The sequence below is a fragment of the Saccopteryx bilineata genome, chromosome 3, assembly GCF_036850765.1.
Source record: "Saccopteryx bilineata isolate mSacBil1 chromosome 3, mSacBil1_pri_phased_curated, whole genome shotgun sequence".
Classification (NCBI taxonomy): Eukaryota; Metazoa; Chordata; class Mammalia; order Chiroptera; family Emballonuridae; genus Saccopteryx; species Saccopteryx bilineata.
The window spans coordinates 130,712,391-130,728,141 of record NC_089492.1 but is presented as its reverse complement, the minus strand read 5'-3'; the positions used below and the strand labels follow the sequence as shown (position 1 = coordinate 130,728,141).

Here is a 15,751-nt window from a genome sequence, read left to right as displayed (position 1 = left end):
GGAGGGGTAGAGAAGCATATGTACCCTGACTGGGAATCAAACCTGGGACGTTCACACACCGGGCTGATGCTCTGTGAGCCAACCGGCCAGGGCTCCACAACACTTTTCTAACACAAATGGTATTTCCTGGTCCAGAAGAATAGATGCTTATGGCCTTTTTCATTCCCTTGGATATAATCAAATTGTATATTCTAGGGATATAATTAGTAGTCACCATTAAGTTAGAATTGTCTTTTTTTTTTATTTTTCCACTGTTACATACTGGTTAAAAGTTTAATTTATTGCCTGACCTGTGGTGGCGCAGTGGATAAAGCGTCAACCTGGAAATGCTGAGGTCGCTGGTTTGAAACCCTGGGCTTGCCGGGTCAAGGCACATATGGGAGTTGATGCTTCCAGCTCCTCCCCCCTTCTCTTTCTCTCTCTCTCTTCTCTAAAATAAATAAATAAAAATTGAAAAAAAAAAAAAAAAAGTAAAAGTTTAATTTATTAAAAGTTAACTTTACAGCCTGTCCAGGCGGTGGCGCAGTAGATAGAGCGGAGGACTGGGATGCGGAGGACCCAGGTTCGAAGCCCCAAAGTCGCCAGCTTGAGCGAGGGCTCATCTGGTTTGAGCAAAAGCTCACCAGCTTGAGCCCAACATCCCTGGCTTGAGCAAGGGGTTACTCGGTCTGGTGAAGGCCCGCAGTCAAGGCACATAAAAAAAATAAAAATTAAAAAATTAAAAATTAAAAAGTTAACTTTACATGGGTGTGACAAATTACAAAGAAGAGAATTCACAGTATCCCTGGATTGTTGAATTTCCCAAGGGATTCAGCCAAGAATTTGAACAGATTGTCTATTTTTCCTTCAACTGAGAGGTCTGATGTTTTATAGTGTTTACACAGATATTTTAATAATTCTGCTATTATCTTTCCAGCGGTGGATTTCTTCAACCAGATCAACATGTTGTATGGAACTATTACAGAATTCTGTACAGAAGCAAGCTGCCCAGTCATGTCTGCAGGGCCAAGGTACATATACTGCTTTTTGTATAGGCGTTTGGATTACTAAATAAAGCTAATTACTAACTGATAGAAATGAAATAATAAAGACTTGTTTTTTGCCTGACCAGGTGGTAGCACAGTGGATAGAGCATCGGACTGGGAAGCAGAGGACCCAGGTTCGAGACCCCGAGGTCGCCAGCTTGAGCGCGGGCTCATCTGGTTTGAGCAAAAAGCTCACCAGCTTGGACCCAAGGTCGCTGGCTCGAGAAAGGGGTTACTAGGTCTGCTGAAGGCCCCACGGTCAAGGCACATGAGAAAGTAATCAATGAACTAAGGTGTTGAAACGAGAAACTGATGATTGATGCTTCTCATCTCTCTCTCTGTTCCTGTCTGCCTATCCCTGTCTATCCCTCTGTCTGAGTCTCTCTCTCTCTGTCCCTGTAAAAAAAAAAAAAAAAGATTTGTTTTTCTTACCAGCTTGTGTAAAAGCCATTAAATTTTATGACTTTTTGAGTACTTAGCTGTAAGCTTTTAGTTGTTACTAAATACTTTGGCATTTGGTACTTGGTGTTCGATTTTGTAATTGCTTTATAGTAAGGTGAATGTTTAATTGGAGATGTAAAAGGAAAAAAATTAGAATCTTGTTAATTATTTATAATTAATTTACATTTATAAGATTTATAATCTTATAAATCTGTTTCTGGTTTAAAAATTTTTTTGAAATCAAGTTTTTAGTTGACTCTTCACTAACATTTTTTTCTTGTGCTTATTTAATTACTTTCAAATTGTTTGTGTTAGCTCTCTGGCTTAAAGGTGCTAGATTTTATTTATTTATTTTTTATTTTTTTCTGAAGCTGGAAATGGGGAGAGACAGTCAGACAGACTCCCGCATGTACCCGACCGGGATCTACCTGGCACGCCCACCAGGGGCGAAGTTCTGCCCACCAGGGGGTGATGCTTTGCCCCTCTGGGGCATCGCTCTGCTGTGACCAGAGCCACTCTAGCGCCTGGGGCAGAGGCCAAGGAGCCATCCCCAGCGCCCAGGCCATCTTTGCTCCAATGGAGCCTTGGCTGCGGGAGGGGAAGAGAGAGACAGAGAGCTGGGGGGGGGGGTGGAGAAGCAAATGGGCGCTTCTCCTATGTGCCCTGGCTGGGAATCGTACCAGGGTCTCCCGCAAGCCAGGCCGACACTCTACCGTTGAGCCAACCGGCCAGGGCTGGAGCTAGATTTAAAAAAAAAATTTTTTTTTAAATTAGTGTTTTTTTATTTATTTTTTATTTTTATTTTATTTATTTATTTTTTTACAGGGACAGTGAGAGAGTCAGAGAGAGGGATAGATGGGGACAGACAGGAACGAAGAGAGATGAGAAGCATCAGTCATCAGTTTTTCATTGTGGCACCTTAGTTGTTCATTGATTGCTTTCTCATATGTGCCTTGACTGTGGGCCTTCAGCAGACCTAGTAACCCCGTGCTCGAGCCAGAGCCAGGATCCAAGCTGGTGAGCTTTGCTCAAACCGGATGAGCCCGCGCTCAAGCTGGCAACCTCAGGGTCTCAAACCTGGGTCCTCCGCATCCCAGTCCAATGCTCTATCCACTGTGCCACCGCCTGGTCAGGCAGATTTTAAAAATTTGATGTAGTAGATTTCAGGAAATATTGAGAAAGAGATGGAACTCTTCGTTGTCCATAATGTTATCCAAGTGTGACAGTGTGCGGTAACAGGCGCTTTCTGTCAGTCTTTTCGCTATAGCAAATGACTGACTGTATGATGATAGATGGTATCAAGGTCTTTATTTACCTCTTGGGAAAAAATGATTTTCTGAATTTGCTACATATATAAAGGATAAATAGGTCCCCAATGAGTTAATAGTCCTATTTTTATTACAGTATTTTAGGAGTAATGTTTTTATTTTGTGTTGTTTTGAATTTTAGGTCTCAAACTTCCTTAAAGAAATTTAAAATAAATAGGAAAATTAAACTTATCTATGGCTTAAATGCTTTACACAGTGAAGTTTTTTTTTTGTGTGACAGAGACAGAGAGATGGACAGAGAGTAAGAGAGAGATGAGAAGCATCACTTCTTCATTGCAACTCCTTAGTTGTTCATTGATTTCTTTCTCATATGTGCCTTGACTGGGGGGGATACAGCAGAGCAAGTGACCCCTTGCTCAAGCCTGAGACCATGGGTCATGTCTGATCCCACGCTCAAGCCAGATGAGCTCGTGCTCAAGCCAATGACCTCAGGGTTTTGAACCTGGTTCCTCTGCGTCCCAGTCCAATGTTCTAACTGCTGCACCACCGCCTACTCAAGCCACAGTGAATGAAGTTTTATATAAACTTTGTTAATCACTCTAGCTCAGCAACAGTTTGGGGTGGGGGAGATGGCATGCTTAAGGATGTAAAACCTTGCCAAGAAACAGGGTTTTATAATTTTGATTATACTGGTGATAACTTGGTGGGCAAGGGTTTCAGAACATGGTGCTCCATCAGTGCCTCCCCTGTCTTGAGCAGCCCCTGCCTAGCAGACAAAAATGCAGTTCCTTTTTCTTTCCCAGGGCTGTGCTGGAAAGCGTCCATTCTGGCACCACCGGCTCACACTATCTTCCCTTTTTCTTCCAGTTATAACCGTTGCATTTCAAAATAATTCTGTAGGAAACTCAGTAAGTTTTAAGAGATTTGCTAGAGATACATATAACTTCAGCTAACAAACTGTGAACCTACTTTGATTACAAGTTGCACATTTGTTAATGTGAAAACTTGATCGGTAAAACTTTTTTCTTTTCAGATATGAATATCATTGGGCAGATGGTACGAATATTAAAAAGCCAATCAAATGTTCTGCACCAAAATACATTGACTATTTGATGACTTGGGTTCAGGATCAACTTGATGATGAAACTCTTTTTCCTTCCAAAATTGGTGAGTTGATGTAGTAAAACTGTTTTTCTTTTAAATAATAAATGTGTGCTTTTTAACACTCTTATCACTTAAAAAAAAAGTGTAACAGATTGCCAAAAATCTTTCCGAAAAGATTACAGATGTATATATTCTTTTCAGACATGTTTGTATCTGCCTGTGTTTCTTCACCAATACTGGTTGTTACTCATTTTTAAAATTTTTATAATTTGGGTAAATAAATTTGTTTTTAAGATACGTTTTTAAGATATTAATGAGATTGAGCATTTTTTTGTGTTATTGATTAATTATGTGTTTTCTCTTTATATCCTTTATTCATTTCTTTGTATGTTAAGGATATAAGCTTTTTGTCATAAATGTTGTGTTTTTCCCCAGGTTGCCTTTTATCTTACTGTGTTTATGAAGTGATTTTGCTACTTAAAACTTTCTTATTTTGTCTTATTAATCTTTTTTCTTTTTTTTTTTAAATCCAAATCACCACTTTATTGTGTGGCAGTCACAGTAGTGCCAGCCCCTGTTTTTCCCATGTCACCTTCCACTCATTCAGGGCTCCACTGGCCTTTTCCATGTTTGAGTACCAGATGTCAAGGTCAAAGTCCATTAAAGTCTCCTGCTGCCAATTTTTTTTTTTTCCAGTAAGTGAGAGGCAGAGAGGCAGACAGACAAACTCCCGTGTGCGCCCCAAACAGCACCCACTTGGCAAGCCCCTTCAGGGGCGATGCTTTGCCCATCTGGGTCCACTGCTCCATTGCTCAGGCAACTGAGCTATTGATATTTTAGTGTCTGAGGTGAGGCCATGGAGCCATCCTCAGCACCTAGGCCGACTTGCTCGAACCATTTGAGCCATGACTGTGGGAGGAGAAGAGAGAGAAAAAGGGAGGGGCAGAGAAGCAGATAATGGCTTCTCCTGTGTGCCCTGACCGGGAATCAAACCTGGGACTTCTACACCCTGGGCGATGCTCTACCACTGAGCCAACCAGCGAGGGCCAATTCATCTTTTCATTAATGACGTCTGGATTTTAATCTATTAGAAAGGTTTTCTCTATTTCACTATTATAAAACTATTTGTCTTGTCCATGTTTTTATTTACTAATTTGTTGGTTTTGTTTTTACATTTAAATCTTTATTCTGTCAAGAATTTTTTTTTTCGCTGATCCCTTCATTTTTTTACAATTATAAATGCTAGTCAGTTTGTCCAGTACTATTAATCAAATACACGTGTCTTTTCTCAACCCTGATTATCAAGTTGCCATGTATTTTGGAGTTTTTTAATCTCTTTATCTGTTCTTATAGAAATTCCACAGTTTTAATTAACCATGGCCATATATCTCTGAACATCTTGTAGGGCTAGTCTCTCTTCCTTGCTCTTCTTTTTCAGACTATTCACGACTATTCTGGGATATTTGTTCCACAGAACTTAGAACCATTTTGTCAAGGTAAAAAAAGAAGTCTTTGTTAGATTTTTATTGTGATTTTATTCAATTTGTAGATTAATATTAGGGATTCTTGTTCTCTTGACAATATTGTCTTTCTATCCAAGAACAAGGTGTATTTCTTCATTTATTCATGTCTCTTATTTATTATTTCCTCTTTTAAAATTCTGTAATTTATGCTGATCTTTTGAATTTCTTAAATTTTTTCCTAGGCATTTAATGTTTTTATTGATGTTTGGGTTCTGTCTGGTTAGTATTCAGTATATAGAAAAACTAAAACTTTTATAAAGTTTTATAGTTGACCAGATTTTTATTGTTTCTGATGTTTTGGGTGGTTTAAAGTATACAATTATATTAAGGTAGTAGTAATTTTGCCTCTTTCTGATCATGTATACTCTTGTGTAACTCTTCCTAACTGTACTTACCAACTAGTACTTCAGAGCCAGAGCAGTGCTAACTAATAGAGATAATGGTAGACATCCTTCTCTTGTTTCCTTTTATGAGTGCTTCTAGTATTTTAGCATTAATCAGAAATCTTGCTGTTGGTTAATGGTGTGTGAAATTTTTTAAGTCAGGTGTATGTATGGTTGTAGTATTTCAGATACTTTTCAAGTATTGTTGATGGCCATAAGGTTTTCTCCATTTTTTCTTAATGTTATCCTGGAAGAGTATTTTTTCTTTGCTAATATTTTGATCAAGATTTTGGAATTAGTATTTATGGATGAGATTGGCTCTTGTCAATTTCAGTGTAAAGGGTGTCTTATGAACAACATATGATTGGGTTCTGTCTTGTCTGTTAGGGCTGCTGTAACAAAAATGCCAGAGAGTAGAGGGCATGTAAACGAGAAATTTATTTCTTAAAGTTCTAAAGGCTGAAAAGTCCAAGATGAGGGTGCCAGCATGGGTTCTGGTGAAGGTCCACTTCCAGGCTGTGGACTGCCTTCTTCTCACCTGGTCCTCACATAGTGGAAGGGCAGCTCCCTTGGGCCTCTTTTTATAAGGGCATTAATCCCATTCATGAGGGAGCAGCCCTAATGGCCTAAGCACCTCACAGCTGTTCCCCAGGGGGTTAGGACTTCAACATAAGGATTTTGTTTGGTGGGGGGGAACATAGAAATTCAGAACACAGCATATTTTTTGCAATCTAATTAAAGGTTCTTTCAGGAGAAAATGTTAGTGTTACACTTGATCTAATTGCTATTGGTCAGCTTTTTCATTCTATTAAGATTTTTCTTTTCTCATAGATTCATTATGGTATTATATTGATTATGCTTGAATGCGTCTGTTAAATTCAGCTTCAAAGGAGCTTAGATTAAAACAAATTATATTTATTCATTAAAATTTTCCTCTTGTGGAAAAAAAAGAATACTTTTGACTTCTCTTTTCCCATTCATCAAAAATTTATCGTAATGATCTGGAATTCCCCCCCCCCCCCCAATTAGGCTATTATCCACATCTTATTTATACCAATTATTTATTCATATTAGGCAAAACTGTTTATTGTTCATTTTAAAACTACTATATCCAAGTTATTAACTGTTTCTTTTATTAGCAAGATGCCCATTTGTAAATTCTATGAGAAAAGGAGTTTGACACAAAAATCCATGTTTTCAGTACATAACTATAAGACCCATTGCAGGAAAACATGCCAGAAGCTCCACAATAAGTTTGAAAGGGCAGTGTTAACCAGTACTGGGGGGGAAGTCCCCCACAGAAATCAGTTTATAAGAGCAAAATATACTTAATCTCAAGCTATTAAGGTCAAATTGAGAAATAAAATGCAGAGAAGGAGAAAGTAGACAAAGTTTTTGTCTTCTGAATGGTTATGGAAAGAAAATGTTTCAAGAGTAATGTTCTGAAACAAACCTTTAAGGCTAGCTAATCTAGGTTGTTTTGGAAGCAGGTACCTTATGTGTTTATTTACTGTCCTCAGTGCCAACTGTATTGTCTTTCTCCTGTACCTGCTGTCTAGGAAACATTGGTCTTGTTAACCAAAATTCCCAGGAGGGGAACCAGCTACATGTCTACCTGCACTGCTTGGAGAGAGATTAGCAAACCCTCTCTCACTTCTTTTCTAAAGAGATGTTTATTTTCTTTGACTAATAGGGAGCTGTCCTTCCTCCCTTTTTCAGGAAGTATATCCCCTTACTAGACTACAGGAAAATGAAAATAGCACTTAAAAAAAATAAACTAAAAAGTTTGTACTCTTAATTTGAGAGAACTGGTGATAAAATACTTGTAAACAGTAGATATGATGACTTGAAGTATGCCTTTTTCTTTTGCTTAGGAGACTTTCCAGTCCTAGTTGAATGTGTAAAAAAATTTTCAGAGTTACAAGAGTACAGAAAGTAAAAATTTTCTGTTTATGGTCAGAATGCTTATTCTTGTGACATTTATTTTAGGAAGGAAAAAGTCTTCAATATTAAACAACTAAAATTAGGATTATTTTAGCTTTGATTGAGTAGCATCTTATATATAACTTTTGACACCTGTGTCTTCTAAGTCAATCAGAACAAAGTGTGGTATCTGAGCATACCTCATATACTTAGGTTTGGGAGTCTGTCTTCCCTTGCCTTTTGAAAAATGTATGGTAGTACGTTTGTATTTGTGAATGTGTATGTTTGTTTGTTAGAGTTGCTCATGGCCATATCTAAACTTTCTGCTGTCAGATAAAGACTAACGGATATATATGTATATTTGATTATAGGTGTCCCATTTCCCAAAAACTTTATGTCTGTGGCAAAGACCATTCTAAAGCGTCTGTTCAGGGTTTATGCCCATATTTATCACCAGCACTTTGATTCTGTGATGCAGCTGCAAGAGGAGGCCCATCTCAACACCTCCTTTAAGCACTTTATTTTCTTTGTTCAGGTAAGTTGAACCATGTTGACTTCTTTTTTTTTTTTTTAATTAATTTATTTTTTTAATTTATTCATTTTAGAGAGGAGAGGGAGAGGCAGAGAGAGAGAGAGAGAGAGAGGAGAGACAGAGAGAGAGAAGGGGGGAGGAGCTGAAAGCATCAACTCCCATATGTGCCTTGACCAGGCAAGCCCAGGGTTTTGAACCGGCAACCTCAGCATTTCCAGGTCGACGCTTTATCCCACTGCGCCACCACAGGTCAGGCCGATGTTGACTTCTGTTATCCTTTGACTTGGACATACTTGGGTTTGGTCACTTTAATAAAGAACAATTAATTTATAGAGTCTTATAGATGTAGAGCTAAGTATAAGCGGGGCTCTCTTTTCAATTATTTTTGTTTATTCATTTTAGAGGAGAGAGAGAGAGAGAGAGAGAGAGAGAGAGAGAGAGAGAAGGGGGGAGGAGCAGGAAGCTTCAACTCCCATATGTGCCTTTGACCGGGCAAGCCCAGGGTTTTGAACCGACAACCTCAGCATTCCAGGTCAACGCTTTATCCACTGTGCCACCACAGGTCAGGCAAGGGGCTTTCTTTTCATGCTGTTGATTTCACGATGTGCATAGCAGTATAGAAAGCATCACCCCATTTTGAGCTTTCTGCCTCTGGCTGCCCAGGTCACTGGTTGAGATATGACAGGAAGCACCAGAAACCCAGGAAGGCTTGTTCATACTCTTCTGTTCCATCGCCACTCCTGGGTGAAAGGACACTATAAAAAAAGTCTGAAATTGGGTGTTATGAGATATTTATGCCTGGAAGAGAAACTTTTGGAAGAAGCTGTTAACCTGCTCTCTTGGTTCAGTTTCAGAAGTCCCACCTAAGGCTAAATTTTATGAAGTCGGCAGCTGGCACTTCAAAAAAAGGTTATCCCCTTCAGAAATGTGGCTGGCCTGTTGCCTTATGGCCCCTTAGTTGGAGTCAAAACTTTTAAAAATAAAAATAATTCAGAGGTCGCCGGTTTGAAACCCCAGGCTTGCCTGGTCAAGGCACATATGGGAGTTGATGCTTCCTGCTCCTCCCTCTGTTCTTTCTATCTTTTTCCTCTCTCTGTCTCTTTCTCTCTCTGTGTCTCCTCTCTCTAAAAAAAGGAATAATAAAAAATATAGCCTAGCGTGCGGAGGACCCGGGTTCGATTCCCGGCCAGGGCACACAGGAGAAGCACCCATTTGCTTCTCCACCCCTCCGCCGCGCTTTCCTCTCTGTCTCTCTCTTTCCCTCCCTCAGCCAAGGCTCCATTGGAGCAAGGATGGCCCGGGCGCTGGGGATGGCTTCTTGGGCTCTGCCCCAGACGCTAGAGTGGCTCTGGTCGCAACATGGCGACGCCCAGGATGGGCAGAGCATCGCCCCCTGGTGGGCAGAGCGTCGCCCCTGGTGGGCATGCCGGGTGGATCCCGGTCGGGCGCATGCGGGAGTCTGTCTGACTGTCTCTCCCTGCTTCCAGCTTCAGAAAAAAAAAAATGAAAAGGAAAAAATATATAAATAAATAAATAAATAAATAAATAAATAAATAAAATTCATATTGTTTGGAAAAGAGACTAAATTACTGGGGCTTCTTTACCCTCACTTTAGGGATATATAATTCTGTATGAGTAGGGCCTTCGATAGCTCAGTTGGTAGAGGGGGAGACTGTACTGGATAATTCTATATGTAAAATAGAAGTATGTCTGGATATTGTTTTTTGGTAGAAAAACCACACAGCTTTATAGTAGATACTGTGTATTCCATTTCCTTGTGTCACACAAAGGAGAGCACTGTGCTCTTCTCTGTCTTCCTTCTGAGGTGGTGCATGGCACAGAGAGAGAGTATAGCTGTAGCTACCATGTACAAAAGGGAAAGGTCTGCTGCCCCTGGGTGGCCACTGTCAAAGGTTCAGTGCACAGTTTTCAGATAATTACTCTGTTAATACAGACACTATTTTAATGTTTTATACAGTGAGCATCATGCTTTCACATACAGTTGCTTATTTAGTAAGTTCCTTATATAAAGGAGTAAAAATGATTCCATTTTGAAATGTTCAGAGAATTTTGACATTCTCTGAATGACATTTCTCTTAATGAAATTTTCAAAATTTTAATTTTAGATTTAAATTTTATTTTTCTTCTCTTTTTAGGAGTTTAATCTGATTGATAGGCGTGAATTGGCACCTCTTCAGGAATTAATTGAGAAGCTTGGATCAAAAGACAGATAAATGTGTCTTCTGGAAAAAAGTTACCCTTGCTTCATCTACTGCTCGAGCTATCTGTCTTATTGCTATCTGTTAGAGACTAGTGATACAAACTTTTAAGAAAACAGGATAAAAAGACACCTGTTGTCTGTGTCTGCTGATATAAATTGTCCAAAGGTAGCTTGGCCTATAATACCTTCAGAATGAGAAATTCAGGACACAGCCAAATCTGAGGCACTGTGTGGCCACTCCTGTTACTGCCACTGAGTCACACTTGGTTTTAATATGTGATGATAAAGCTGTAGTTTATCAGTTTACTTATTTAGTCTGTTTCAGGTTACAGCATAATCGATAGTAAGAATTTCCACCAATAATTTATTACAAGTTTCCACAACAAATTTTCTAATAATTCTGTCAGATCAGTTTTATTATGCTGTTATTTTACAAATAGAGGGGGTATTTTTAGGTTACCTTAATATTTAGAACAGTTGTCTCATTTTAAGTTTGAAGTTGTGTACTAGTGTTTTCCATGTATATTTTTTTTCAAAATCCATGATTGCATTTTAAATCATCGTATGACAGGTATGGGAGTAACCAGTTATTTCTAAAATGACTTTATTTTTTAATCTTTATTTGGGGTTTTATTCACATATGAACCTATCTAAATGTTTAGGAGTGTGTGTGTATCAATTTTTTAAGACAGATATCTAAGGGTAGCTTAGATTTTTTTATTTTAAATACTTCAGTCCAATTTGAAAATGTAGCTTTTGGCTGACAAAAAGCAAACTTCCAAAAATTATGACAAATTTAGGTCACAAACCACTATTTTTACTCATATTATTTTTAGAAGCCTTGAAATTCTAGGTAGGAGAATTAAAAAAGTACTCAGATTATTTGAGTGTTTGGTTTTGAGTTTTCCTTTTTAAAAAAATTACTTCTATATGTTTTTGTTGGGGCTTAAGATTTATTGAAGAGTATTGTAGAAATGCACCAACTTCATCCCAATAAGGATAAAACTTAAGGAAAACCACAATTTAAAAAACCTTAAAGGTATACACATTTTATAACTCAGCTAAAAGTTTGGTGTGTTGCCTGTTCATGTGTGAGTGAGTGAGTGAGTGAGTGTAAAGGAGAAAACATGGGAGCAATAAGTTTTTTTCAAAATCTTTATTCTGTTAATAGTCAAAGGATGGATTGAGCCCCCATACGGGTGTTTATCCTGTCTTGTTTTTGTATCAAAACTTGAAATTACTCTGTTTCCATACAGATAAAAAGAACCTCCTCCTTCAGTTTAGAAAAGATCTGATTTCCATTGGGTTTCTAGGCTTTAGTAAACTGATGGTTTAAGAGTATTGAGGCATAAGTACCTGTACTGCCCCCTTGCCAGGCCGGCACCATGCGGAGTTCAGCAGCATTGCGTTTCAGAGTTGTGACTTTGGCAAAGTACTCGCCAACTTCTTGATGGCTTTGGCAATATTTAATTTTGATAGGTTTTTTTGTTATTTATTTTTATTATTCCCCTAGAGTATAAAGAAGAGAATTGCTTAGAAACTCCATTTTTATAATATCTCAATTTCAGTAAATTATTAAATCTATACAAAATTTTAAAGGAGACAAAACATTTCATCCAATTTAGGCTTAAACCATACCTCTTCATTTCAGGAATTAAAAAGTAGGATAATCACTTAGAAAAAAAGAGAAAGCCCTCTATGAGACTTCCACAGTCCATGTTTTAAGTTTATTCAAAGACCCTCTGTCAGGAGGTCTATATGTTTATGTTGCCCATATATGAACAAGAAAGCAGGTTTCTAGATGCTGAGAATGTTACTCCTTCTCCACTTTAAAACCTTGTTGGCTTTAAATAAGTTCAAGGAATGAAATTAGATTTCTCAACTAGGGTTGCACTCATAATTTTTCATGTTTCAAATATTCTCAAAAGGGTTCTTTTCTCCATTTATTTTCAGTGATAGTCTCCCTCTCTTCTTGACTCAGCTCCAAAATGAACCAAAGATAGTCCTGTTAGAATAGTAGTAAATGCAGCTTATTAATAACAACAAAATTATTGGTAACTTGAGACTCATTTGTCCTTTTAAAAAAAAATTTACCCAGTTCCCATGCTAATCTGGCTTAAAATAATGTATCTAAACATCACTGTTAACATTATGGTTTACATTCAAGGCCTGGAGGAATGGGGAGAGGATGGCCCCTTCCTCACTTGACTAGAGGGCCAAGAAATCAGTCTGTCTTTGACTTCTCTCACTTTTATCTCCCTGTGCCCAGGGTTTGCCTGTTGGACAACACCCCCTATCCTGACCCCTCCTAATCACAAGTCATCTCTTCTTAGTGTCTGATCTGCTCCTCATACCTGACACAGTCACGGGGTGGAGAGTGCTATGTAAATTATGCAGTTAATCTTTTGGTGCTTTTATTTCAGGCCTTAAAAAAAACTTGGACAATGATATGCAGATTTTTGTTTAAATATTGAAACTTCTTTGTACTATAGTTTCTGAATTGACAGCCAAATGTATTCTTTATTCTCCAGACTGAATAAAGTGAGTTTAGAGGGCTGCCAGCTAACCCAGTATTTCCTTTAGTCTTAGACTGTAGAGCCCTAGCTCAAGTCACTGCCTGCTCAAAAAATGCAGCTCTGTAGTCATCACGACTATGATAACGAGTATATTCCTAAGAGAATGAGCTTAGACGCGCCATCGTGGTAGTGATTTTAACTTTTGCAAACATTGCTGAGGTTTCCTGATTATACTGTTGGCCTTTTCTCTCAGCAGTGAGGTTATACTAGAAGTGGAGCTTCTAAACTTAACATTATTACCTCAGAAGCATAAACAAATCAGGTCCAAAGAATGTAAGTCCTAGAAATTGGTTTCCAAGCAGCCCCAGTCATGGCACCGGTGCCTGGTTAGAGGAGCTGTCTCATATCTGTAGAACTCGGGCCTAAAAAATGCTGGCCCGAACACCAGACAGGGACATTATTTCCTCCTGGTATCTATTCATTAAGTAGATTTACTATTGTAGAATTATGGCAAAGAGGGAAAATAGTATTCCCTCAGTTTTCCTGTGTTTTTGCATTAGGTTTTGATATTTCAAACTGTAAAAGGCTTTTTGGGGATATTACATGTGATAGTAATTTTACTGAAGCAGCTGCACTGAAACTCACTTAGGTTTTCTCATTATCAAGTTCTATTCTAAACAAGTATTGTGTAAATCCAAATGGATTGCCAGTGTGCTATAGATTCATTATAGAACATTCTCTGTTTAGTCTACATTGAAAAATAGCTTACATAAGTTAGTCTTGGTTACCATCTAAAATATTTTTAAATGTTCGTGACATGAAAATTTGTGTTGTATTTTTAAACCTTTAGGGGCTTTATCTATTTTTCTAAGTCAGTTAACTGTACTTTTTCAAAAAGATATTTTATATCTACTTTTGTAACTTCATCAGAATAAAATATATTGAAAGAAAGAAATGACTATTGTGTCTCGATACAGCTTCATTGTGAAACTTGAGATTTTGCTGCTTCTGTAGAAGGTTGTGTTTGCTTATTATTTAGTAGCTAAAAATGTTTTCTTAACTCTTAGAAGAAAGGGTACTGGCCTGACCTGTGGTGGCGCAGTGGATAAAGCATCGACCTGGAATGCTGAGGTCCCCAGTTCAAAGCCCTAAGCTTGCCCGATCAAGGCACATATGGGAAGTGACTACTAGAAGTTGATGCTTCCTGCTCCACTCCATCTCCCTTATTCTCTCTCCTCTCTAAAATCTTTTTTTTTTTTTTTAAAGAAAAGGGTACGGTGGCTAAGACCTATCCCAAAGAAAAAACTGGTAGTCGTTTTTCTACCATACTAACCCAAGGCCTTGACCTTTTGTATGTTCATGGCTGTGAGATTGAGAAGGGAAGAAGAGACTGGACTCCTTAATTTTCTGACCTTGAAACTAAGTATTCAGCATTATTCAAAGGATAATCTTCATGCCTGACCAGGCGGTGGCGCAGTGGATAGAGCATCAGACTGAGAAGCTGAGGACCCAGGTTCGAGACCCCGAGGTTGCCAGCTTGAGCGTGGGCTCATCTGGTTTGAGCAAAAGCTCACCAGCTTAGACCCAAGGTCGCTGGCTCGAGCAAGGGGTTACTTGGTCTGCTGAAGGTCCGTGGTCAAGGCACATATGAGAAAGCAGTCAATGAACAACTAAGGTGTCGCAGCAAAGAACTGATGATTGATGCTTCTCATCTCTCTCCATTCCTGTCTGTCTGTCCCTATCTATCCCTCCCTCTGACTCTAAAAAAAAAAAAAAAAAAAAAAGGATAATCTTCATTTCCACCAGAGAGCCATTTCTCATTATTGTAGGAGAAATAGAGAGCTATTTTTAGAGGTCTAAATTATGGATATTTAATTTTAGGTCCATTCAAAATAGTGCTAGAATTGTGAAGATGTTTTTTTTCTAGTATACACTGTGGAGAACTAGAAAGCCACTATCAATTACAGTGTGTGTACTTTTTGTCCCATATCATTCTGGGCCATTGATACAGATGGATAAAGCAAGATCCTGTCTTGCAGTTTATGGGCCAGTGGGAGAAACACATACATAAATTGATAGTACTAAACACCCATGTGTGCAATAGAAGTTATACACAAGTTGTGGGCCCTTAATTTACTGAGGTGGCTCCCTAGAGATGACAAGGCTTAATTGGCTTAAAAGATGGGTAACTGCATAACCAAATTTGTAGCATACAGGGAGGTACAAGCAGTCAGTATTAGTGAAGGGTGGATTTCAGTTTGATGTAGTTAAATCATATGGAAGAACTTCGCTTTCGGCCTGTAGATGATAGGGATTTTAAGCAAATAATGGACAGACTTTCAGCTCAGATGGCTCTGATAGCCTGTGGAAATGGCAGGGGAGGCTACTAGGGCAAAGGATCAGTAATCCCAAATAACAGATAAGGTGAGCCACTGTTAAATTATGGGGAAGATGGACTTTGTAGACGAGTACTAATTTTCAATAAAGGAAGGTAGGTATTCAGCAAATACAATCAGTGAGTTTAACCATGGGTGTCTTAGTTACAAGTGACCAACCCAATGTAAACAGTAACATAAACAAAGCCACTTTAAAATGTAGCCAGAGCTGCCATGCCAGAGTTATAAGCCTTGCGTGTCTTATAACTCAAACCATGGAAATAAAACTTTTGAATTGGGTCTAAGCAGCCTTGTTTCCCAAAGAACTATTTGCAAAGATAACAACAACCAAAAAAAATAGTAATGACTACTGGACTGAAAATTAAAACACTTTAAAATTAACATCACTATGTTACCTGCACCAATAGAAATGCTTGCCT

At 38.5% G+C, this 15,751-nt stretch overlaps 1 protein-coding gene across 3 annotated transcripts in view; it reads left to right on the top strand.

The window, feature by feature from the left end:
• MOB1A (MOB kinase activator 1A) overlaps positions 1–13,894 on the top strand; it is a 32,494-nt gene extending 18,600 nt beyond the window's left edge. For 2 of the 3 annotated variants that reach the window (XM_066267417.1, XM_066267416.1), the window contains exons 3-6: positions 917–1,010; positions 3,768–3,901; positions 8,039–8,202; positions 10,356–13,894. In XM_066267417.1, the coding sequence (XP_066123514.1) occupies positions 917–1,010; positions 3,768–3,901; positions 8,039–8,202; positions 10,356–10,433 (470 nt within the window). In that variant the 3' untranslated portion in view covers positions 10,434–13,894. Of the gene's footprint in view, positions 1–916; positions 1,011–3,767; positions 3,902–5,276; positions 5,335–8,038; positions 8,203–10,355 lie in introns of all 3 variants that reach the window. The other variant, XR_010730317.1, reaches the window with a different exon arrangement.
• The last annotated feature ends 1,857 nt before the right edge of the window (positions 13,895–15,751 follow it).